Here is a 24,504-nt window from a genome sequence, read left to right on the forward strand (position 1 = left end):
TGCTGGGCAGTCTAGGACTGGCCCTGTCTCCAGTAGGGTTGCCAATCCCCAGGTGAGAGTAGCAGATCCCCTGGGTTGGAGACCCTCCCCCTGCTCCAGGGTCGTCAGAAAGCGGGGGAGGGGAGGGAAATGTCTGCTGGGAACTCTATTATTCCCTATGGAGATTTATTCCCATAGAAAATCATGGAGAATTGATCTGCGAGTATCTTGGGCTCTGGGGGGGGCTGTTTTTTGGGGTAGAGGCACAAAATTTTTAGTATAGCATCTAGTGTCTCTCCCCAAAATACCCACCAAGTTTCAAAAAGATTGGACCAGGGGGTCCAATTCTATGAGCCCCAAAAGAAGGTGCCCCTATCCTTCATTATTTCCTATGGAAGGAAGGAATTGAAAAGGTGTGCCGTCCCTTTAAATGTGATGGCCAGAACTCCCTTTGGAGTTCAATTATGCTTGTCACAGCCTTGATCTTGGCTCCACCTCTAATGTCTCCTGGCTCCACCCCAAAAGTCTCCCAGCTCCACCCCCAAAGTCCCCAGATATTTCTTGAATTGGACTTGGCAACCCTAGTCTCCAGCCATTACATACGACTGTGAGGCCACAGGTCATTCTTGATCGTTCCTAACCATTTGTTCTATTCATTCTTTTAAAGATTCTGTTTCCATGGCTGTTCCAATTTAAAGCAGATCCAAGGGGAAAAAATTTTTTTTTGCAAGCTTGGTGAAATCTTTCTCTAGCAAAGGCCAAGAAGAATACTTGAACGCAGGATGTCGAAGGTCATCCCCAGCCATGTGGTACGGGTTGGACAGACAATATGTGTTTCATCCCAGGAAGAGCAGTGCTTGCATAAGCATGGGTGCTTGCCCTCTCACACGTTGCCCACAAAGTACTTTTATTACTCAATGGAAAGTTTGGACAGACAGAGCTCACTTGCCCAAACCAAAGGATGCTCATTGCCCAAGACTGAACTCTTTGGCTCTTGGAAGCCTCGAACAGAGACCATGCCCATGACAATGTCTCCAGCCCCAGAAGATGAATGTCTGCAAGAGGAACCATTAGGCACAACCAGTGACACCTGCCCGTTCTCTCCTACTTTGGATATATCCATTGAGAACCTGAACCGTCTGATCCTGGAGATCGATCCCACTTTCCAGCCTCTTCAGCTCAAGTCAGGCCCAACCCAGATGCCTGCACAAGTTATCCCGTGTGAGCAAAAGCATGCCCCAGATTCCCCAGGTGAGTTTTGACATTCATCGGTCTTAGGGCTAAGTTTGTGGAGCGAAAGAATGGCAAAATTGCCAAGAGTGGCCCTTTCTTTTGTGGATGGGTTGTCTATGAATGAGCAAACACGCCGGCCCTTCTGAAAACTGGTCCTTAGAAGAAGACTGCAGGTTTATACCCCGCCCTTCTCTCTGAATCAGCGGCTCAGAGCGGCTTACAATCTCCTATATCTTCTCCCCTCACAACAGACACCGTGTAAGGTGGGTGGGGCTGAGAGGGCTCTCACAGCAGCTGCCTTTTCAAGGACAACTCCTGGGATAGCTATGGCTGAGCCAAGGCCATTCCAGCAGCTGCAAGTGGAGGAGTGGGGAATCAATCCCTGTTCTTCCAGGTAAGAGTCCGCACACTTAACCACTTAAGCGGTTAGCTTAGCTGGCTCTTAACTGGCTCTTAGATCCTCTGTTCCTCAATAACGGTGGGAGCAACCACAAAGACTGGTTGTGCAAATCCCGTCCCAGGAGTTAAGTCCTGGTGAATTTGCCAGACAGGGTGTGACCACTATTGCACTAATGTCTTCCTAAGTCAATGTGTCTTCCTCCCAAAAAGTATATTATATTCTGCACAAAATGTTACTAGTTGCCAGCTTGGGGTTGGGAAATACTTGGAGATTTGGGGAGTGGAGCCTGAGGAGGGATGGGGCTTGGGGAGGGGAGGGACCTCAGCAGGGTGCAAAGCCATAGAGCCCCCCCCCCCCAAAGCAGTCATTTTCTCCAAGGGAACTGATCTCTGTTGTCTGGAGATCAGTTGTAATAATAGTGGGATATCTTCAGGCCTCACCTGGAGGTTGGCAACACTAGGCACCTGAGTGGCCAGGATGCTGGTCTAGGTGCTCTTTCGGCCTAGTCTAGCTGGACTTTTCTTATCTACATACATTGTTGTATTTAGTTCCACTTTGGAAGATCAGGACCGATTTCCCACTCGCCTTACGCCGCTCTCACGCTCCTCTTCTCAGCGGGGCTTCCGTCGGATTTCACATTGTCTTCCCCGGGGCTGCAACTCGCTCCGCCTCTTTCACGCAGCAGACAAGATCCTCTAAAAACCAGTTTCTATTTGCTGGACGAAAAAGCTGAAGCGAGTTGCAGCCCCGGCCGGGTAAATAGTGTGAAATCAGACAGAAGCCCTGCTGAGGAGCATGAGAAAGGCGTAAGGCGAGTGGGAAATTGGTTCAGTTCTTTTAAGCATCAGTTCATATCCTCCAGGGGTTTGGGGCATGGAGCAGGAGTCACTGGGGGCATGGGGGGAAGTGTTTGTGAATTTCCTGCATCGTTAGGGTTGCCAAGTCCAATTTAAGAAATATCTGGGGACTTTAGGGGTGGAGCCGGGAGATTTTGGGGGTGGAGCCAATATCAAGGCTGTGACAAGCATCATTGAACTCCAAAGGGAGTTCTGGCCATCGCATTTAAAGGGACGGCACACCTTTTCAATGGCTTCCTTCCATAGGAAATAATGAAGGATAGGGGCACCTTCTTTTGGGGCTCATAGAATTGGACCCCTTGGTTCAATCTTTTTGAAACTTGGGGGGTATTTTGGGGAGAGACAGTAGATGCTGTACTGAAAATTTGGTGCCTCTACCCCAAAAAACAGCCCCCCCAGAGCCCCAGATACCCGCGGATCAATTCTCATTATTTTCTACGGGAATAAATCTCCATAGGGAATAACAGAGTTCCCATCAGACATTTCCCTCCCCTCCCCCCGCTTTCTGATGACCCTGAAGCGGGGGGAGGGTCTCCAAACAGGGGGATCCCCTGCCCCCACCTGGGGATTGGCAACCCTATTTGGAGCATGGAGCAGGAGTCACTGGGGGCGTGGGGGGAAGTGTTTGTGAATTTCCTGCATCGTGCAGGGGATTGGACCAGATGACCCTCGAGGTTCCTTCCAACTCCATGATTCTGCATGATCATTCAGTGCAGCACACCTGACTGTTTTTTCCAAACGATAAGCAGATTAAATGTGCCAGTTAAATGCAGCATCATTTTTGGTACTTTGCCCACCATGGGCTTGGCATGATGCTTGTTCAGACACATCCACTTACTAATTGTACAATCCCCAAGATGCCTCAGAGGGTGTTCCATGTGATGACTGCCAAAAAGCAACACCGGATTAACATTACCCGCAACCCCCCCCCCCCCCAATCTCTGAACAGCAAGTACTGGAGCATCTCAAGAATCTCAGTGTCTTTTATAAAACAGACCTCCCCATCCTACACGCTCCTTTTGTATTAGTTAAAGGCTTCTGCACAGAGCAGATAAACCATTTACGTAAATCCTTCCTGAAATGGGAATGTGGCAGGTAATGTCTTGGCCCACACGTCACAAGAGTTCCTGGACGTTATCCCAGAATGCACTGGGCAATATCCAGGAATCACAAATATAGATGTTTCATCAAGAAAATGTGAGAAACGTCATGACCGGGCCTCAGATTCAGCAGGAGCTCACAGGAGCTCAGCTCCTAAACCTTTCTGAGGGTTCCCGCTCTTCCTCCCCACCTACCTTGTCCATTGAATAGTAGGTGCAGCTGCATAACAATCCCTGGATTAGGAGTGTGGGCAGCCAGCCAGCCACCAGGGGATTTGCCACACCCCCAGCAGCCCTCATTAACCCCTGGAGAAGCCCATGCCACCCTTTCTCCACTTCTTATGTGATTTTGGGCAGTAGGTGGCTTGCTAGCCTTTTGACCCACACATGAATCTCTAGCCAGCCCAAGCAGGCCTCGCTCACCTGGGGCTCTCCTTTCTTGCATTGGGTTGCTTTTGGCTGGGGGTTGGCATATGGTAATGAGTTATGTTAATGAGCTCCACCACCTATTTTTCTACAAAACGACCCCTGGTGATGACCAAGCACCTTTCTAATGGGATATGCTATTCAGCAGTGACCATAAATACAACTGAAAGTAAACTATATAAGATAACCACTGGAAGCAACGAAACTTTCACGCCAAGCGTATAAATATGTGTTTTTAGTGAAAATTAAACAAAAACAGAACTAAGGAAGCCTGGATATTCTTGAAATTTTCCCAAAGTCTCTCAACAATCTTAGAAAATGATTGCTCTTCAAATAGGACTTAATGAAGATGTGGGTGAAGTCGTTAATTTCTTAGTGTTCCACTTGTGATGATACGGAGAGAATAAGGAACTGCTTTTAAAAGAGCCGGTAGCAGCAGATCAGAGCATGTGTTGATCCATGTTGTAAAGAGTAGAGCTGTGGCTCCGTGTAACGTCAGGAGAAAGAGGCTGAGGAAGAACTAACAAGTGAAACCGTGAGAAGTCCTTTTAAAAGCGGTTCCTTATTCTCTCCAAATCATCACGAGTGGAACACTAAGAAATTAAAGACTTCACCCATGTCTTTATTAAGTCCTATTTGAAGAGACAATCATTTTCTAAGACTGTTGAGAGACTTGGTGGGAAAATTTCAAGAATATCCAGTGTTCTGTTTTTGTTTAATTTTCACTAAAAATGCATATTTACACACTTTGCGTGAAAGTTTCGTTGCTTCCGGTGGTTATCTTACATAACATTCAACAGTGGCCAGCTGTATGCCTCTTGGAAATTCATACGCTTAAGAAAATAGCCCTCCCTAGTTGATTTCCAGTGCCCGATATTTGGAGATGTGCTATCTTGGTCAACGCTGAAGCTCTGTCACTATCATAACATTGTTCCTGATAGGTCAGAAGTGTCAAACTCATTTGTTATGAGGACCGGATCTGACATAAATGAGACCTTGTCGGGCTGGGCCATGTGCATCATAAAATGTAATGCCAGATAGCAGAGGTATAAACTTTATAAAGCACACAGACAAACACAATTAAAGATTTTTTTTAAAAAAAAAAAACCCTTAAAATAAAACATGATTACAACATTAGCACTTGTCAATCTTAGAGGTGCTTTCTTTGTCTCTCTCCTGTAGGATCCAGGGAGCTGGGCAAAGGAAGCTCCGGCTCTTTCCTTCCTTCCCCTGGGGACCCAGAGGGGGAGGAGCCTTAGTCAATAGAAGGAAGTGAGGCTTGGCTCAGTAGCTCTGCTGTGCGACTGAGCAAGCCTGGCAAAGCAAGCTGTAATGCAGAAGGAAGCAAGAGAGAGGGCGAAGGAAACAGATGACAGCCAGTTGCTTGGGGGCCTGATAGGAACCCTCGAGGGGCCCGATTTGGCCCCCGGTTTGCATGTTTGACACCCCTGCAATAGGTCTCTCTCTCCTGTGAATTTGGCTCATCCATTTTTGGAACCACCTAGGCACATGTCTGTCACCACATTTGCAGTGATCATTGCATCTCCGCATAGGGTTGCCAATCCCCAGGTGGGGGCAGGGGATCCCCCGGTTTGAAGGCCCTCCCCCTGCTTCAGGGTCATCAGAAAATGGGGGGAGGGGAGGGAAATGTCTGCTGGGAACTCTATTATTCCCTATGGAGACTTATTCCCATAGGAAATAATGGAAAATTGATCCACGGGTATCTGGGGCTCTGGGGGGGGTGCTGTATCTTGAGGTAGAGACACCACATTTTCAGTATAGCATCCAGTGCCTCTCCACAAAATACCCCCCAAGTTTCAAAAAGATTGGACCAGGGGGTCCAATTCTATGAGTCCTTATTCTTCATTATTTCCTATGGAAGGAAGGCATTTAAAAGGTGTGCTGTCCCTTTAAATGTGATGGCCAGAACTCCCTTTGGAGTTCAGCTATGCTTGTCACACCCTTGCTCCTGGCTCCACCCCCAAAGTCCCCAGATATTTCTTGAATTGGACTTGGCAACCCTAGCTCTACAGAGTGTCTTGCTTTATATCTGTCCTGAACCGACTTCGTTGGATGGCCAATCATGATTTCTCATATTACAAGATGGGGAGAAAAGTCTTTCTTTCAAACTACCAGTCTTTTCCTCATTTTCATTCCCAAAACCCTTAAAAGAAGCAAGATCAAGTATCCCTCTTGGGTAGTGGCTAGGGTTGCCAAATTCCAGGTAGGTCTGGAGGTCTCCTGAAATTACAACCAACCTCCTGAGGTCAACAGAGGTGATTTCCTCTGGAGAAAGGGCTGTTTTGGAGGGTGAACCCTATGGCATTATACTCCACTGAGGTCCCTCTCCTCCCCAAATCCCACTCTCTTCAGGCTGTATCACAAAATCTTCAGGGGAAGTACTCAACGAGTGGTGGGAGAAGACCCTAGAGCAGGGACAGCCAAACTTGCTTAATGGAAGAGCCACATAGAATAAACACCAGATGTCTGAGAGCTGCAAGACATGAATGTCAGATGTTTGAGAGCCGCAAGACAGGAAGGAAGAGAGGGAGGGAGGCAAAAGGGAGGAGGGAAAAGTAGAAAGAAAGCAACTTTAACTTTAAATGCATTCTCCAAGCTGCCACCTGGCTTGGCTTGGACAAGTGATTTAATGCCTTCTCCAAGCTGGCCAATGAAACAGTGGAGGTTTTAAGAGTCACACAATATGTGTGAAAGAGCCACATGTGGCTCCCAAGCCACAGTAACCTGGAGATCTGCTGTAATTCTGGGAAATCCCTAGCTACCACCTGGAGACTGGCAAACCTTTGACTTTCTTTTTTCCATGTCCAGCCTCCCAAAGATTACCAGGGGTTCCAGGCATGCACATAGCCAGTTCGGTGCAGTGATTAAGTGCGTGGACTCTTATCTGAGAGAACCGGGTTTGGTTCCCCACGCCTCCACTTGCAGCTGCTGGAATGGCCTTGGGTCACCCATAGCTCTCGTAGGAGTTGTCTTTGAAAGGGCAGTTACTGTAAGAGCTCTCTCAGTCCTGCCTACCTCACAGGATGTCTGTTGTGGGGGGTGGGGAAGGTAAAGGAGATTGTGACCACTCTGAGATTCTGAGATTCAGCATATAGGGCAAGATATAAATCCAATATCTTCTTCTTCACCAGCACAGTCAATGCCCCCTTCCTCTCTATGGGAAAAGAGCACGTACACAGATATACAGGATGGAGGAATGAAGTGGAAGTGTTTTGAAATGAACTCTATACATGCAGTTAATCTTTGTGGTATACAGACTCCAAGCTCTTTTAAAAAAAAATACTTGTGATAAAGTATAAAATACTTGTGTCTTGAATTATTCTTCAGAAGCATTCCCTGCTAATTTGCGGATGACCATGAAGTCCTTATTAAAATAGTTTGGCATGGTAGTCAGAGCCACAGAACATACTAAGTATAATTTATTTGTCTCACACATATTTCAATCTAGGCGGGAAACAAAGCACATGAATTGGCATTTCAACCTTGCCAGTTCCATGCCAAAGACCAAAACGATCTGTTCCACCATATGATTACAGGCCATTCGCTTTTACCACAGTAGTGTTGGACGAACAAGCAGAGACGAGACTTCTGTGGCACTAATTTAGTGTTTAGCAGACTTCTTACAAATGTATTATACGTAAATTCAATCTTTCCAAATTAAATAGATAACAATAATAAAAGAGATAACAATGCTTAGAAATACAGCCTCTCTCTTTCTGGGACAGGGATCCTCTGTATTCTTGGTGCTTGGGGGGAGCAACAGTGGGAGGGCTTTTAGTGTCCTGGCCCCACTGGTGGACCCCCTGATGGCACCTGGTTTTTTGGCCACTGTGTGACGCAGAGTGTTGGCTTGATCCAACATGGCTTCTCTTATGTTCTTTAGCCAAAAGGGTAATCATGATACTTTTTATTATTTCCTATGGAAGAAAGGCATTTAAAAAGGTGTGCAGTCCCTTTAAATGTGATGGGCAGAACTCCCTTTGGAGTTTAGTTACGCTTGTGCTCCTGCTTTATCTCACGAATGCATGAAGCTACTTTATACTGAGTTAAACCAGTGGTATATTGAGGTCTACTCTGGCAACAACAGTAGACCTATTCACAAGTTGCAGGGAACACACATGTGCAATGTCTTTATACAGGTATTGAGTAATTACCATGTTATATTCAGGACACGAGCAGCAACTGAATACGGGATTTATCACACATTTATCCAGGGTAGTAGTTTCATTTGTAAAATGGATGTGTGTTGACTCTATCTTGCAAATAGATGTACACAATTTACATGCAGGATCTACATGCTTTTATTGTAACCAGGGCTTTTTTTTGTAGCAGGAGCTCCTTTGCATATTAGGTCACACTCCCCTGATGTAGCCAATCCCCCGAGAGCTTACAAGGCTCTTAGTACAGGGCCTATTGTAAGCTCCAGGAGGATTGGCCCTGGGCAAAATAATAGTGACATCAGGGGTGTGGCTTAATATGCAAAAGAATTCCTGCTGGGCTTTTTCTACCCAAAAAGTCCTGGTTTTAGCATTGGTTGAAATCCTGAATAAACATCTCGATGCTGTAATAGTAGAAAAGAGCAAGAGTCCAGTAGCTCCTTGAAGACTGTAACAAAATTTGTGGCAGGGGATGAGCTTCCATGAGTCACCGCTCACTTCACAAAAGCTCCTACCCTGCCACACATTTTGTTAGTCTTTAAGGTGCTACTGGTCTCTAACAACAGCTCGATGCTGTGATGTGTAAGACCCCCTTTAGAATGTGCATATGCGGGCCTCGGATTCAGCGGAAGCTCACAGGAGCACAGCTCCTGAACCTTTCTGAGGGTTCCCCCTCCTCATCCCCACCTTGTCTATTGAACAGTAGGTGCAGCTGCATAACAATCCCTGGATGAGCTCCACCACCTATTTTTCTACAAAACGTCCCCTGGGTGTATCTATCTAGGGAAAGATCAGTGTAAGGTCACTGCCTTGCTGCAGCCAAACGGCACTGAGGTTTGGCATTGCGCAATCTCCTTGCACTTGCCTCTGGTGTGCTCCTTGGGAGTCGCCAGGTGCTTCTCTTCTGGAGTCAGGTACAGACAGGACCGTTGTGGGAAGGAAATGAAGCGTGTGCCTCACCCTTTCCTGCGGGTGCCAACAAGCAGTGGGTTCCAAAAAGACCACAGGGAGGAATCGACAGAGCAGGCCATGTTTGCCTTCTGGATCAAGGAGAGGCTTATTGAAGAGAATGAGGAACAAGGCTTTCCCAAGCCTTGTACTTTCAGATCCCCCGTCACTGGACTTGCCAGAGACTGAACCTGGGGATCATCTTGCATGCAAACCATGTGCAGAGCAATCTGCCTTCCACATTGTCCATTTGATAGCTATCACATTTTTATCCTACTCTTCCTCTAAAGAACTCTGGGCAACTGTAGTGTATTGGGAATTTCAAAGGAAGAGGCTCCTTGCAGCTGCATTCAGAGTGGCCGCCCTTGCTGAGCCAGCCAATTAGGTAATATCCATTTGAATGAAGCCCACTGTTGGAGAGGCTCCTTGCAGCTGCATTCAGAGTGGCCGCCCTTGCTGAGCCAGCCAATTAGGTAATATCCATTTGAACTAAGCCCACTGTTGGAGAGGCTCCTTGCAGCTGCATTCAGAGTGGCCGCCCTTGCTGAGCCAGCCAATTAGGTAATATCCATTTGAATGAAGCCCACTGTTGGAGAGGCTCCTTGCAGCTGCATTCAGAGTGGCTACCCTTGCTGAGCAAGCCAATCAGATCATTTGAATGAAGTCCATTGTTTGAGAGGCTCTTTGCAGCTAGACTGGCCGCCCTTGCTGAGGCAGCCAATTAGGTAATATCCATTTGAATGAAGGCCATGCAAATGAGGGTACTGAGCGCCTGTTTTTCTGTTGGGTTGTTTATTGCTGGAGGTGTGTTTTGGGTGGAGTTTCTGTGCATATAGTGGCGCGTGTGTTTTCAGTTGGGTTTTCGCTAATAAAAGAGCTATGCTGGAATCACTATAGCGTTGGGCCCTCTCGTGGGGAGAGGAAGGGTAGAAGATTATAAGCTGATCTGTGACTCCTTAAAGTAGAAAAAAGTGGGGTATAAAGACCTACTCTTCTTCTGATTAAGGAACTGAACCCAGAACTTCATGCTCATAGTCCAGCACCATTACCTACTCCTCCTTTTATTTTTGCTTTTTAAACATTTTGTATTTTTCTACAAACCTAGGTGTTCCTCATGTTTGAAGAAATTTGTACCGTAGCCAGGTGTGGCCCTGTGTCAAGGATTTTTCAATCTGCACAGATGTAGACACAGTTGGGTGTACAGGATATAATGCTGTTATAACATGTGCCACTTCAGAAACACTGTGTGGTGTAGTTGTTAGCATATTGGACTGAGAACTGGAAGACTTAGGTTCAAATCCACCACCACCTTCCACAGCCATGAAATTCATCAGGTGACCCTGAGTCAGTCACTCTCCCCCCTCCCTTAGCCTAACCTTCCTCACAGGATTGTTGTGAGAATAAAGGGGTGAACCACACACCCTGTCCTGAGCCTTTTAGAGGAAGGGTGGGATAAATACGTGCTGGGTAGGTATCACTTTTGTTCATACGTTACTTATTTGTAAGAGTCAACATACATTCAACTTTACAAATGAAACCAGAGATCAGTACCTGGGAAAATGTGCAGTTTAAGACATACATTCAGCTGAATGTGTGTAGAATGCAACTTAACAATTACTCAACAAATGTATAAAGAAAAATCTATTGTCTCCTGTACCTGGATTATATGTACATTCGCTGTAACTTGTGAACAGGGCTCATTATGAAAGCGGTCTAGCGTTGACCCTTGATTAGTATGTAGAAAGAGAGACTGCTGAATTGCAACTGATAATGAAGCTCGAGACAATGCATCCACCTGAACTGAATCCAGACCTAGTTTTCCTGTCTCATTTCCAATGCTGATTTCTTCATGCCTACACCATCGCTGAATATCACACCTAATCTGATTGCACCTTCTGTTTGTAATTTGCCTGTTAATGTCATTTGGCGTCTGAAATCACTCCACTTTCCAACAGTGTTCCCTCTAAGCTGAGCTAGTGTGAGCTAGCTCACAGTTTTTTAGCCTATGTCTCACATGTTTTTGTCTTAGCTCAGGAAAAATGGCCCCAGAGTAAACTAATGCTCGCCAAAGCTCACAGTTTTAATACCAGCAGCTCACAAAGTAGAATTTTTGCTCACAAGACTCCACAGCTTAGAGGGAATACGGCTTTCCAATATACAGGGCTCATATTCCAGCTGTATCCAAAGAAGTGGATATTCACAAAAGCTCCTACCCCACACATTTTGTTAGTCTTCAAGGTGCTACGGGACTTTTACTTTTCTACTGTTAATGTTCTGCTTCTGAGTTTATTTTTATTTCTGTTTTTCTTTAATCAGACATAAAATACATCGAAATGTCACCCACCAGAACGAATTGCACGGAGTTCTTGCAGAATTCAGCAAGCCCTTCTAGAACTCCACTCTCGGTATCTCCCCCAAACCATGTCCGACTACTGCCACATAGAGAAAGCCCCGGAGATAACTCCAGCCTTAGAGACCACACTACTTTTTTATGCAGTAACAACCCCAGAGGCACCCAACGCTTCCTACCCACAGAGAGACAAGCGCCAATGTCCTTCCAAGCATCCGCGAGCATCTCCATTCCAAAGCGGGAAGAGAACGGCACTACCACCAGCGGGTCAAATTCTCTTCTGGCCACCTCGCCAGGCTTTGAGAACTTCCTGAAGCCTTTGCCACATGGGAAGATTCAGCAGTGGTCCAGTGAAGCATCTGTACTTTCAACAAGTCCTGGGTCGGATACCAGTTACATTCTGGGAAGGTAAGCATTTGTGTTTGGGGCTCATTTGAGGATTCTGACTAGGGTTGCCAAGTCCAATTCAAGAAATATCTGGGGACTTTGGGGGTGGAGCCAGGAGACTTTGGGGGTAGAGCCAGTAGGGGTGGAGCCAAGATCAAGGCTGTTACAAGCATAATGGAACTCCAAGGGAGTTCTGGCCATCACATTTAAAGGGGCGGCACACCTTTTCAATTCCTTTCTTCCATAGGAAATAATGAAGGATAGGGGCACCTTCTTTTGGGGCTCATAGAATTGGACCTCCTAGTCCAATCTTTTTGAAACTTGGGGGGTATTTGGGGAGAGGCACTAGATGCTATACTGAAAATTTGGTGCCTCTACCCCAAAAAACAGCCCCCCCCCAGAGCCCCAGATACCCGCGGATCAATTCTCCATGATTTTCTATGGGGATAAATCTCCATAGGGAATAATAGAGTTCCCAGCAGACATTTCCCTCCCCTCCCCCTGATTTCTAATGACCCTGAAGCGGGGAGAGGGTCTCCAAACCGGGGGATCCCCTGCCCCCACCTGGGGATTGGCAACCCTAATTCTGACTTGTGCTCCTGGAAGTTAAGACCCTATTTCCCCCTTCTTTAAGACCTTATTTCCCCTTTCATAGTGCCTGGAGTATGGGCAGCAGCTGGGGTCAGAGAATGAAGGGAAGCAGGGGTCAGTTTGGTGTAGTGGTTAAATGGTTAAGTGCATGGACTCTTGTCTGTGAGAACCAGGTTTGATTCCCCACTCCTCCACTTGCAGCTGCTGGCATGGCCTTGGGTCAGCCATAGCTCTCACAGAGCTGTCCTTGAAAGGGCAGCTTCTTGAGGAGCTCTCTCAGCCCCACATACCACACAGGGTGTCTGTTGTAGGGGAGGAAGGTAAAGGAGATGAGCCACTCTGAGACTCTGAGATTCGGAGTGGAGGGCAGGATATAAATCCAATATCATCTTCTTCTTCTTCTTCTCCTTCTTCTTCTTCTCCTCCTCCCCCTCTCAGCAAGCAGCCACTGAGTCCGTTAACCTGTCTGAGTGCCTCCACTGCAGGCCTGATCAGCAAAAGACAGCATGGTGTAGTGGTTAAAGTGTCAGACTAGGATCTGAGAAATCCAGGTTCCAAATCCCCGCTGGTGCCCTGGAAGCTTCCTGGGTGACCTTGAGCTAGTCACATGCTGTCAACCTAACTTACCTCACAGGGTTGTTGTTATGACAAATTGGAGGAGAGGAGAATGATTTAAGCTACTTTTGGTCTCTACTGGGGGGAAAGGTGGGCTATCCATAAAGGAAATAAATACTGTAAATGTTTGTTCTGATTGAATATTTAGCATTCAGTTATCATACCGATCTCCCTTCAGTCTTGTGCTTTACTTTTCTCTTCTGCTGCAGCACTCAGTCGTTGCCTAGCAATGAACCGGACACCCCTCCAGCCAGGTCAACAGGAAGTCACTCTTCTGTGGGCTCCATGAGTGGCTCTTCCATTGGCCAACAAGGCCTGGAGGCCATCAATTCCACTGTCACTTCCTCCCTGAAAGTGAATTCTCCGCTACCCCCATCATTCCAGAAGGGACAGTCCCCACCTGCTCCTCTATCTCCCCTTGCAAACTCCACATTCCCTATCCCCATTTTGCTTGTCAATGGTTGTCTGGAACGCAGTGAGATGTCTGCAAAACCTTCCAAGGTTCGCCAGGGATCTTTCAAACAGAAGGTATCCCCACCAAGTTCTGGCACTGTTTCGAGTGTTGGCAGTTCCAGCAAGACCTCTTCTGAGAGCTCACTTACATCGTTGTCATCTGGGGAGAGTAAGTCACTCCTTCGCTGTGGTTAGAAATGCTACCTTTGTTTCAAAACAAGTGTATCACCCGTTTTTGCAAACCACATTATATGAGCAAAGTGGGAGGAGGGGAGAGAACAAAACTGTGAGCTATTTATTAAAGAAAACTGTGAGCAAATAGTAGTGGTGGTGGTGGATCAGGCTAATAATAATAGTGCACCAAGTTTGCACCAGTGTGTAAGACCCAATGGTACATTGTCCAAGGCAGTACAATGTGCAAAAACAAGAAAGGTAACTAGCTATCTTTTACTGGAGTCCTAACACAGTTGGTTCTTGAAGCAAAGAGTACTAAAGGAATGTTCACAGAGAGGGCAAGAGGGCAGTATTCTTTAACACATACATTCCCTCCTTTGACTTTTATCTATCATTTCTTACCGTTTCCATCTTTGAACATGGAAGTTGCACTTCTAGCTGTTGTAGATAATAGACATCTTTGAACATACTAATCATATTCACTTCTAACTTTATAGAAGCCCATTTATACCATATCACTTCTTAAAACCACAAGATCCACCAGTTAATTGTGTGTTATCCTGAAGAACTGCCTTCTGGTCCGCTTTGCACACATTCGCTTGGGTTGACTTTGAGAGCAAATAACTTTTACGTTATCTCCTTTTCCTTCCTGTGTGGTGCCAGTTTAGCCGCCATCCCCCCATCCCAAGAGTAAAACTCACTGCCCCAAAGGAATAGGATTTGTCTCTTTGATAATTCTAGTTACTTTTTTCATTACCTTCTCCCTCTTCAATGCTCTATAACTTTTTCTTTCAGGCTATCCCAGAGAGGCCCAGACAACCATGAAATTTGTGCTGGATACCTCCAAATATTGGTTCAAACCAAGCATCACACGGGACCAAGGTAAAATGAGGCAGAAGGACCAATTGGGGTGGAGACAGTATGTCTAGACCAGGGGTGGCCAAACTGCAGCTCAGGAACCACATATGGCTCTTTCATACATATTGTGTGGCTCTCAAAGCCCCCACTGCCTCATTGGCCAACTTGGAGAAGGCATCTCTCTCTTTAAATCACTTCTCCAAGCCAAGCCAGCTGTCAACTCCAAGAATGCATGCAAAGTTGCTTTCTTTCCACCTCTCCCTCCCCCAACTATTTTCCTTCCTTCCTTCCTTCCTTCCTTCCTTCCTTCCTTCCTTCCTTCCTTCCTTCCTTCCTTCCTTCCTTCCTTCCTTCCTTAACTTTGAATGCATTCTCCAAGCCACTGGCTGACTTGGTAAAGTGATTTAAAGAGAGAAATGCCTTCTTCAAGCCAGTCAATGGGTCGGTGGGGCTTTGAGGACCACATCATATGTGTGAAAGAGCCACATGTGGCTCTCAAGTTGCAGTTTGGCCACCCCTATGGGAAAGCAGCCTTTGGGGACAGGAGCAGGTGTCTGAAAGGCCTTTTGCCACATGCTAACTTTACTCCTGGACCTCCACAAGGGATTCTAGTCACATGTCTGCTTCCCCCTCGGCTCCTACTCATTGAACTGATTGTTCTCCCATATCAGGGAGATAAAAAAATGACATCCTTCTTTGAATAATATTTTTTCTCCTCACAATGTGTTTTTCCAATAGCTGTTCAGCTGCTGCTGGATGAACCCCCTGGTACTTTCATCATGCGGGATAGCACCTCTTTCCGCGGCTCCTTTGGCTTGGCCATGAAGGTCTCCAGCAGCAAAACAGGTACAGAGAATTCTCTTGGTGAGGAGGGAATCATCTCTTCTCAGGGAGCCTCTACTGCAAAAACAGTCAGAGCTTGAATTCCCAGCTGAATAGCTTTGTATATGTTGAAGGCGTCTGTGCTTGAAGGTTCACAGTTGCGGTGTTAAGAAAGGAGAGGGATGGACAAAAAGCAATATTAAAATGTACAGGAGTATCCCAGTTTATGGGCTTTCTTGCATTCTAATTTTCCTCACTTGTAAATTCCTGTTTCTTTCTTTGGGGGGGGGGGGGTGTATTCTGTTCCACATGTGTTTTGCTCCCTCTAGTGGTCAATTTGATGTTGCACCAGTTTATGTCTGGCATATCCCCCTGCAGTTTAAATCTGCAGGGAGATATGCTGGACAGAAACCAGTGTCAAATCCAATTAACCACTAGAGGGAGGAAAACACATGAAAAATAGAAACCCCCTGCCCCAAAGATCAAGGAATTTAAAAGCAAGGAAAATATGGGAAAGCCCTAGGATCCCTGATGCAAATAGCTCCCCCCCCCCCCCCGAATTAAAATTAGAGGCATGCCTCACTCTTACACCTCAAAAGTTGGAATTTTTAAAATCCATCCTCCAAAGAACTCATTGCCTGTGAACTTCTATATGTTCTGGGCATGTCTTTTGCTAGGACATAAGTACTCCTAGCACAGTTCCTTCTGCAGAAGACAGTAATTGTGTCCGTGCGTCAGGGTTACAGTCCGTCTACACATTATGAAGTCCTTGTGTTCAGTGGGGAACAACGCAAGGACTTTACATTAGATGTATGATGGATGGGAATTTATTTAATATCTTATTTTATTTATTTAATACTCCACACCATAAGAACATAAGAGCCCTGGTGGATCAGACCAGTGGTGCATCTAGTCCACCATCCTAACTGACACAGGAGCCAACCTCTGGGTGGCCAACAACAAGGCATAGAGGCTGAGGTCTTCCCCTGATGTTGCCTCCTGGCTTTGGAACTCAGCGTGGAGGTTCTCCTCAGCCACCATGGCTAGTAACCATTGACAGACATCCTCCATTAATCCATCTAATCCCCTTTGAAAGCTGTTTATTCCTGAGGCCTTCGCTACATCCTCTGACAGCAAATCCCACCATCTCCCCACACGGAACTGAGGGTAGCTTCCAACATTTAAAAGTACAATAAATACAGAAAACAATATAAACACAAATAAATTCAATAAGTCCAGAGCAATAAAACCAGTTAAAGTGTCAGCCTAACGGCAAATAACTCTGAAGAAATGAAAACCACTGGCCAGCTCCCCAGTTCATAACAGTAACCAAGGGGCACATGAAATAAAGAGTTGTCAGCTATAGCCTCCCACACACATTCCAGCTATTTTCTGCTTTGGACCAAAGCAGCTAGGCAGAAAGAGTTTTAGCCTCTTCCCCCTGTTGTTTTTGCATTTTCCCAAACCACCTGGTTGAGCTGCTATGAGCTCCATTGTAGCCAGTGGTCGTTTTGTAGAAAAATAGGTGGCGGAGCGCATTAGCATAACTCACTAGCATTAGAGGATTACATACTTTTTTTAAAAAAAGAAAACTTATTACACCACCGCCCCGTTGGAGGAACAGACAGTGCTCCATGATTGCTCCTTAAGTTTTTAAATATTTAAAACATGAAATCGCTGCCTGCAAAGCTAAATCAAGAAAGGCTAAGGAGCGCAAGGATATAAAAGGAGCGCCAGCTTTTCAAGTCACTTAAAAATTGAATTTTGCAGAACCTCAGTTGTGAAGCGCCTGCGCATCTATGTTTGAAAGTTTCACCTCCGGGTGTTTCTCTTTTAAAGGGGAGGACTGCGGCCCTGATTCCATCAGACACTTCCTCATCGAGTCTTCCACCAGAGGAGTTCATCTTAAAGGGGCTGATGAAGAACCCTATTTCGGTAAAAGACGGTTGTGCCAAGACTGCTTTATAAAGTTCTGACCCAGTTCCCAGCCTCCCAGCGAGGGCAGGGGTTTCCCCAGTTTCGGGCTCTCAACTCACTACTATGCAACTAGCTGGCAGGGGAGCCCCGCCCCTGAACCGCACCAACGTGCTGCAACATGCCTGGCATGATGACATCACCAGAAGTGATGTTATTATGCTGGCCACATTGCTGCCTGGGCGGGGGGACACTCTATCACTTGAGGATAAAACTCTATGGTTAGTAATAGAGTGCCCCTCAGCATGTGCACAGCGCAAGAATGTCACTTCCAGGTGTAAACCTCCATTAGGGTTGCCAAGTCCAATTCAAGAAATATCTGGGGACTTTGGGGGTGGAGCCAGGAGACATTAGGGGTGGAGCTAAGATCAAGGCTGTGACAAGCATCATTGAACTCCGAAGGGAGTTCTGGCCCTCACATTTAAAGGGACGGCACATCTTTTCAATTCCTTCCTTCCATAGGAAATAATGAAGGATAGGGGCACCTTCTTTTGGGGCTCATAGAATTGGACCCCCTGGTCCAATCTTTTTGAAACTTGGGGGGTATTTTGGGGAGAGACACTAGATGCTATACTGAAAATTTGGTGCCTCTACCTCAAACAACAGCCCGCCCAGAGCCCCAGATACCCGCAGATCAATTCTCCATGATTTTCTATGGGAATAAATCTGCATAGGGAATAACAGAGTTCCCAGCAGACATTTCCCTCCCCTCCCCCTGCTTTCTGATGACCCTGAAGCGGGGGGAGGGTCTTCAAACCAGGGGATCCCCTGCCCCCACCTGGGGATTGGCAACCCTAACCTCCATCATGTTCCCCCTTAGTCAGCGTAGTTTTGGTTTTCAGTGGCCCCCAACGAGGGCTTTTTTTGAGCGGGAACACACAGAAACACAGTTCTGGCTGGCTTGGGATCAGGGGGCGTGGCCTAATATACAAATGAGTTCCTGTTGGACTTTTTCTACAAAACCCCCGATGTGAAATAATGGTGATGTCAGGAGGTGTGGCCTAATATGCAAATGAGTTCCTGCTGGGCTTTTTCTACCCAAAAAACCCTATGTGAGACAATGGCGCTGTCAGGAGGTGTGGCCTAATATGCAAATGATTTTCTTGCTAGGCTTTTTTTTTGTAGAAAAAGCCCTGGTTATTGTTATATTCTGGTCACGGATTGTAATAAATGTTGATTGATCGATGATGCTCTTATGTCTCTGGGCTTTTTTCTAAAAAAAATAAAGGCTCTTGTTTATTTTTATATTAACAAGTGGTTTTAATTGTAAGCCCCCTCGAGCAGGCTTCTGGAGGGATGGCATAAAAATCTCATGTGTTCTTTCAAAGCCGTTCTTAATTTGAACAGTCAAGGAAGGCTCTTGAGGTTTATAAATGCTTGTGTCCAACCCCCTTCCTCTCGTGTGGTCTCTTCACTGCAGGAAGCCTCTCCGCGTTTGTCTATCAACACACCATCATGCCTTTAGCATTACCCTGCAAACTGGTGATCCCCAGCCAAGGTACGTGGGTGAAGTAAAGCAACTAATGGCATTTATGTTATTGCATTTATATTCTGTCCTTCCCACAAGCAGGCTTAGGGTTACCAAATCCAATTCAAGAAATATCTGGGGACTTTGGGGGTGGAGCCAGGAGACTTTGGGGGTGGAGCCAAGATCAAGGCTGTGACAGGCATAATTGTACTCCAAAGGGAGTTCTGGCCATCACATTTAAAGGGACGGCACACCTTTTCAATTCCTTCCTTCCATAGGAAATCATGAAGGATAGGGGCACCTTCTTTTGGGGCTCATAGAATTGGACCCCCTGGTTTAATCTTTTTGAAACTTGGGGGGTATTTTGGGGAGAGGCACTAGATGCTATACTGAATATTTGGTGCCTCTACCCAAAAAAACAGCCCCCCCAGAGCCCCAGATACCCGCAGATCAATTCTCCATGATTTTCTATGGGAATAAATCTCCATAGGGAATAACAGAGTTCCCAGCAGACATTTCCCTCCCCTCCCCCCGCTTTCTGATGACCCTGAAGCGGGGGGGGGGGGGCTCCAAACCGGGGGATCCCCTGCCCCCACCTGGGGATTGGCAACCCTAAGCAGGCTCAGGGCGGGTAACCTCAAGTTTTAAAACATTAAAATCAGTTTTCACAACAAGAATAAAAACAACAAAAGCAGTAAATATCCCGGTAGCAAACCTCTAAAACATTTTATAAGATGAAGAAGATATTGGATAGATATCCTGCCCTCCAGTCCAAATCTCAGAGTAGCTCACAATCTCCTTTACCTTCCTCCCCCACAACAGAGGTAGGTGGGGCTGAGAGGACTCTCCCGGAAGCTGCCCTTTCAAGGACAACCTCTGCCAGAGCTATGGCTGACCCAAGGCTATTCCAGCAGCTGCAAGTGGAGGAATGGGGAATCATATCCAGTTTTCCCAGATAAGAGTCCACGCATTTAACCACTACACCAAACTGGCTCTTTTGGTCATAGGACACATTTCCCTGCTGTCTGAATGGCCAGGCATGCGCTGCACTCAGCCAGCATGCTCATGAGTGGTCGGAATGCTCCTCTTGCGTGTGTGCGGCCTGTGCCTCTCCCAGCAGCAGGGCGGGGGCTGTGTGAATGCCGTGGCATGGTTCAAAGAGAACCAACTTTTTCAGAGCAGGAACACAGAGGAACACAGTTCCAGCTGGCTTGGCATCAGAGGGTGTGGCCTAAGATGCAAATAAGTTCCTGCTGAACTTTTTCTACAAAAAAAAGCCCCGACCAGGATAATGCTGTGCCAAATCTCTTGTGTGATCACACCCTCAGTGTCCCACTGTGGCCAATACCCAGGTGCCGTCAGGAGGTCCACCAGTGAGGACAGAAAGGTTAACAACTTAGTTTTGTTTTATTCCTCAAAGCTAGGTGGGAAGTGGAAGGATTCAAGAGAGTTGCCAGCGGGGGTCATTTTGTAGAAAAATGGGTGGTGAAGCTCATTAGCATAACTCATTAGCTTATGCCCCCACCACCAACCAAAAGCAACCCGATTCCAATCCAATCCAAATACCTTTATTGGCATAGAAATAAAAAGTACAGCATAGCAAATTAACATGGAGTTTCAGCTATAAAAACCAGTCAAACATCAAGAAGGGGAGCTAGTCTTTTGCTCCCTGATTGTTATGGCACCCGAAAGGTACTTTGCAACCAGGCTTGTGATTTGGGAACATTGGTCAGATAGTAGAAAAAAAAACTAACTTCGCTTCAGGTAATCCATAAAAATTAGACAGAATAGGTTTGGTTATACAGTCCCGCACTTCCCCATAAAAATCACAATAAAGTAAGACATGGGCGACCGTTTCAAGGTGCCTTCCATTACATGGGCAGACTCTATCCTGATAAGGACTGTTGGCAAACCTCCCAGACAATACCGCTGAGGGTAGAACATCAAGTCTTGCTAACATAAAAGAGCAGTGTAATTGGGGTGAAGTAATCTGGGAAAGGTAGGCAGCAGGCAGCCCAGGATCTGGGAAGATACCAAATGCTAAAGGGGAACAAGTTTTATGTCCAGAAGAACGAAGGGACTGTTTCTCAATATCTAAGATCCTCTGTCTCAGGATTCTGAATGCCAGTGTTTCACTTAGCATATAGAGGTTGTCCAAAGGTACACCTATGGAATGTATTTTCTTCTGGATCTGACTATACCAAATGGAAACGAAGGAATCCGCTAGCATCATATGGATATAACTAGCAGGGCCTGTCCCAAAGTGTAGGCGTTGCCAAAACTTTATAGTTAGTAGCCATGCCCTTGTCTCAGTCAAATGGATTCCAGTCTCTAGGCACATTGTAGCTTAGCTGACACAGTTGGGGACCCCTAAAATACGACGTAAAAATGCTGCCTGAATTTGCTCAAGTTTGAAATGGAGGGCAGCAAACGCAAATGGGGATCCCACGTAACACCTGAGAAACTGTTTTAGCATTAAAAACATGAATGGCATCTGGGACAAATTGGTTGCCGTTCTTGTAAAAAAATCTAACCACCGCAGATGAACTACACCTTGCTGAGATGACTGCTTGCTTGCGTTGTACTGTCCAGTTATGATTATATTGGAAAAAGACCCCCAAGTATTTGAAAGATTTCACCTGTTCAATATTATTCCCCTTGAGGCACCAGCTTTGTGGTTTCCAGGACTTTGAAAAAAACTAAAAATTTGGATTTTACATAGTTCATAGACAGGAAATTTGTCTCGCAGTATGAAGTAAAAGCGAGTAACAGGTGCCTGAGGCCCTTCTGTGAACGTGGCAGTACAACTGCATCGTCGGCGTAGAGCAATAAAGGGATAACGGATGGCCCAAGTTTGGGGAAGTGACTATCGATGCAAGAAAGAAGAGCCCCGAGCAAGTGAGGTATGCTTGGGCTGGCTAGAGATCCAGCCAGCCCAAGCAGGCCTCGCTCACCTGGGTTTCTCCTGGGCTGCCCCCCCACCCATCAAAAGGCCAGCAAGCCACCCGCTGCCCAAAATCACATAAGAAGTGGAGAAAGGGTGGCATGGGCTTCTCCAGGGGTTCATGAGGGCTTCTGGGGGCGTGGCAAAGCCCCTGGTGGCTGTCTGGCTGCCCGTTCTCCTAATCCAGGGATTGCTATGCAGCTGCACGTACTATCCAATGGACAAGGTAGGTGGGGAGGAAGAGGGGGAACCCTCAGAAAGGTTCAGGAGCTGCGGTCCTGTGAGCTCCTGCTGAATCTGAGGCCTGGTTGCCAGCAACGTGGAGTTTAATAGAAGCTTTTCTTTGGCTGTCAAATCACAGTGTGGTGACCTCATAGAGTTGGCAAGAGACATTCGGGGCCAGTTTGCCAATGCCTGCCTTTGCATCACAACCCTAGTATTCCTTGGAGAGCTCCCATCCCAATACTAGCCAAGGCCCACTCTGCTTAGCTTCCAAGATCTGACAAGGTCAGGCTAGCCTGGGCTATCCAGGTCAGCTTAATGGTATTTTATTTAGCAAGTGGTGTTATTGACTTCTCTGCCATGAAAAGCTTCAGCTGCCCATTTCCACGCATCAAGCCTCTGTTCAAAGGGACAGAACATTTTCTTCTGGCCTATTAATCCACATCTAAGCCATTCTTTCCCCTGAACTGTAGCCCCAGTCTAAATGAGGGCTCCACACAACAGCCATTTTCAGAACGTTGAGAAGATCTTGGATCTTCCAGCATTTAATCTATCATGGCTCACAGTGTGTTTCCCCACATTCTTGTTTTCCTCGCTTGTGTGTTCCTTTTGCTTTGGGGGAAAGGTGTTTTGCTCCCTCTAGTGGCTGATTCTATATTACATCACTTTAAAAGGTAAAGGCAGTCCCCTGTGCAAGCACCAGTTGGGGTGACGTCGCATCACGATGTTTTCATGGTAGACTTTTTACGGGCTGTTTTGCCATTGGCTTCCCCAGTCATCTACACTTTACCCCCAGCAAGCTGGGTACTCATTTTACCGACCTCAGAAGGATGGAAGGCTGAGTCAACCTTGAGCCAGCTACCTGAACCCAGCTTCTGCCAGGATCAAACTCAGGTTGTGAGTAGAGCTTGGACTGCAGTACTGCATCTTACCACTCCACACCAAGGGATTCCCAGACGAAAAGTCTTCAAATCTGAATAACAACATTGGAGACATCGTTGAATATAAAAGAATGGTGACTATTTAATTCTAGAGCTCGGACTGCAGTACACCACTCTGCACCACGGGGCTCCTATCACTTTATGTATGTATTAAAAACCTGTGGTTTAAATCTTCAAGGAGATAAGGTAGACATAGAGTGATGTACTATCAAATCAGCCACTAGAGGGAACAAAACATGTGTAGGACACAACTCTCTCCCCCCCACCACCAAGCAACAGGAACACACAAGCGAGGAAAATAAAAATGTGGCAAAGCCCAGTTACAGGGGGATTTTATTTTCCCAGAAATTCCCCACCACAACCATAATTCAGTTGTTGTTGTTTTTTGAAATGTGGGTTGTAAATTACTTGTAACTGGTGGATGGTTGTCTTCAGACAGGTGAGTTTCCTAGTGTGATTTCTCCCCCCTTTTGTCTCTGATTCAGATTTCATTGGTGGGGAGGAAAATCTCGCCATGAGCTCAGAAGCCACTGTTCCCCTTCCAAATAAAGCAGCTGGTGAGTGACCCAAAACTTTGCCTGTTTCTTTCAAGGGTCTGTTTTATAAATGGTTCTATTGTATTCTTGTTGCTTGATGTTTGATGATGTCATTCTTGATCTGAAAGCCATGATTTAGATCAGGGATTTGTAAATGCTATATTTTTAAAAAAATTAAATGAGGGATGGTGAACTCATTTGTTACAAGGACTGAATTTGACATAAATGGAACCTATTGGGCCCAGGCCGTGTGTGCCATAAAACGTAATGCCAGGTAGCGGAGATATAAACTTTATAAAGGATACAGACAAACACAATTAAATATATATAGTTTTACTTAAAAGTTAGCCTTGCCTGGGTGCCAGAGTCTAACGGTGGCTCTGTGGAAGTGGGTAAAACAGCTCTTTAGAAGCCAATGCAAGTAACCTTTTTTTAAAAAAAAGAAAAAAGATTCACAAACCTTCATTTTAATGGTACATAAAACCGAGCACTTTTCTTCCGTCCTTCTGAAGTTTGGCAGAGAAGATCCTTTGCCTGAGGGCTAGAGCCTTTGAATGTTTCATCCCAGCTGGACAGGCAACCTACAGGTTACAGCCAGAAATGTGTTTCCTATTGAATACAGTGGACAGATGACAATGAACGTGTCTAATAAAAAATAAGAAGAAAAAAATGAACAAACAACGATTTTGAAACACATGAACGTGGAAAGAAATTGGACATCTCTATCCTGACCTGTATTTTAAAAAAAAAATGGGGCAAAACTTGTTTGCTAAGAGACTTTACCTGCAACCTTGGTGGAGCTTACCCTGACAAGACAGTAAAGATATGTCAGCCTATTCCTCCTTTACTCCTCCCCCACAGCATATGTAGGGTTGCCGAGTCCAATTCAAGAAATATCTGGGGACTTTGGAGGTGGAGCCAAGAGACATTGGGGGTGGAGCCAGGAGCAAGGCTGTGACAAGCATGACTGAACTCCACAGGGAGTTCTGGCCATCACATTTAAAGGGATCACGCTCCTTTTAAATGCCTTCCCTCCATTGGAAATAAT

General features: G+C 46.1%; 1 protein-coding gene across 1 annotated transcript in view; it reads left to right on the forward strand.

Annotated features, from left to right (window-relative positions):
* The first annotated feature begins 717 nt into the window (after nucleotides 1–717).
* The window catches only part of TNS4 (tensin 4), a 30,413-nt gene continuing 6,626 nt past the window's right edge, over nucleotides 718–24,504 (forward strand). The window contains exons 1-8 of the mRNA XM_060256458.1: nucleotides 718–1,230; nucleotides 11,438–11,879; nucleotides 13,274–13,686; nucleotides 14,487–14,573; nucleotides 15,288–15,395; nucleotides 17,211–17,306; nucleotides 18,766–18,843; nucleotides 23,406–23,477. Of these exons, the coding sequence (XP_060112441.1) occupies nucleotides 762–1,230; nucleotides 11,438–11,879; nucleotides 13,274–13,686; nucleotides 14,487–14,573; nucleotides 15,288–15,395; nucleotides 17,211–17,306; nucleotides 18,766–18,843; nucleotides 23,406–23,477 (1,765 nt within the window). The 5' untranslated portion in view covers nucleotides 718–761. The remainder of the gene's footprint in view (nucleotides 1,231–11,437; nucleotides 11,880–13,273; nucleotides 13,687–14,486; nucleotides 14,574–15,287; nucleotides 15,396–17,210; nucleotides 17,307–18,765; nucleotides 18,844–23,405; nucleotides 23,478–24,504) is intronic.

This window comes from Heteronotia binoei, chromosome 15 (genome assembly GCF_032191835.1).
Source record: "Heteronotia binoei isolate CCM8104 ecotype False Entrance Well chromosome 15, APGP_CSIRO_Hbin_v1, whole genome shotgun sequence".
In the NCBI taxonomy this organism is placed as follows: domain Eukaryota; kingdom Metazoa; phylum Chordata; class Lepidosauria; order Squamata; family Gekkonidae; genus Heteronotia; species Heteronotia binoei.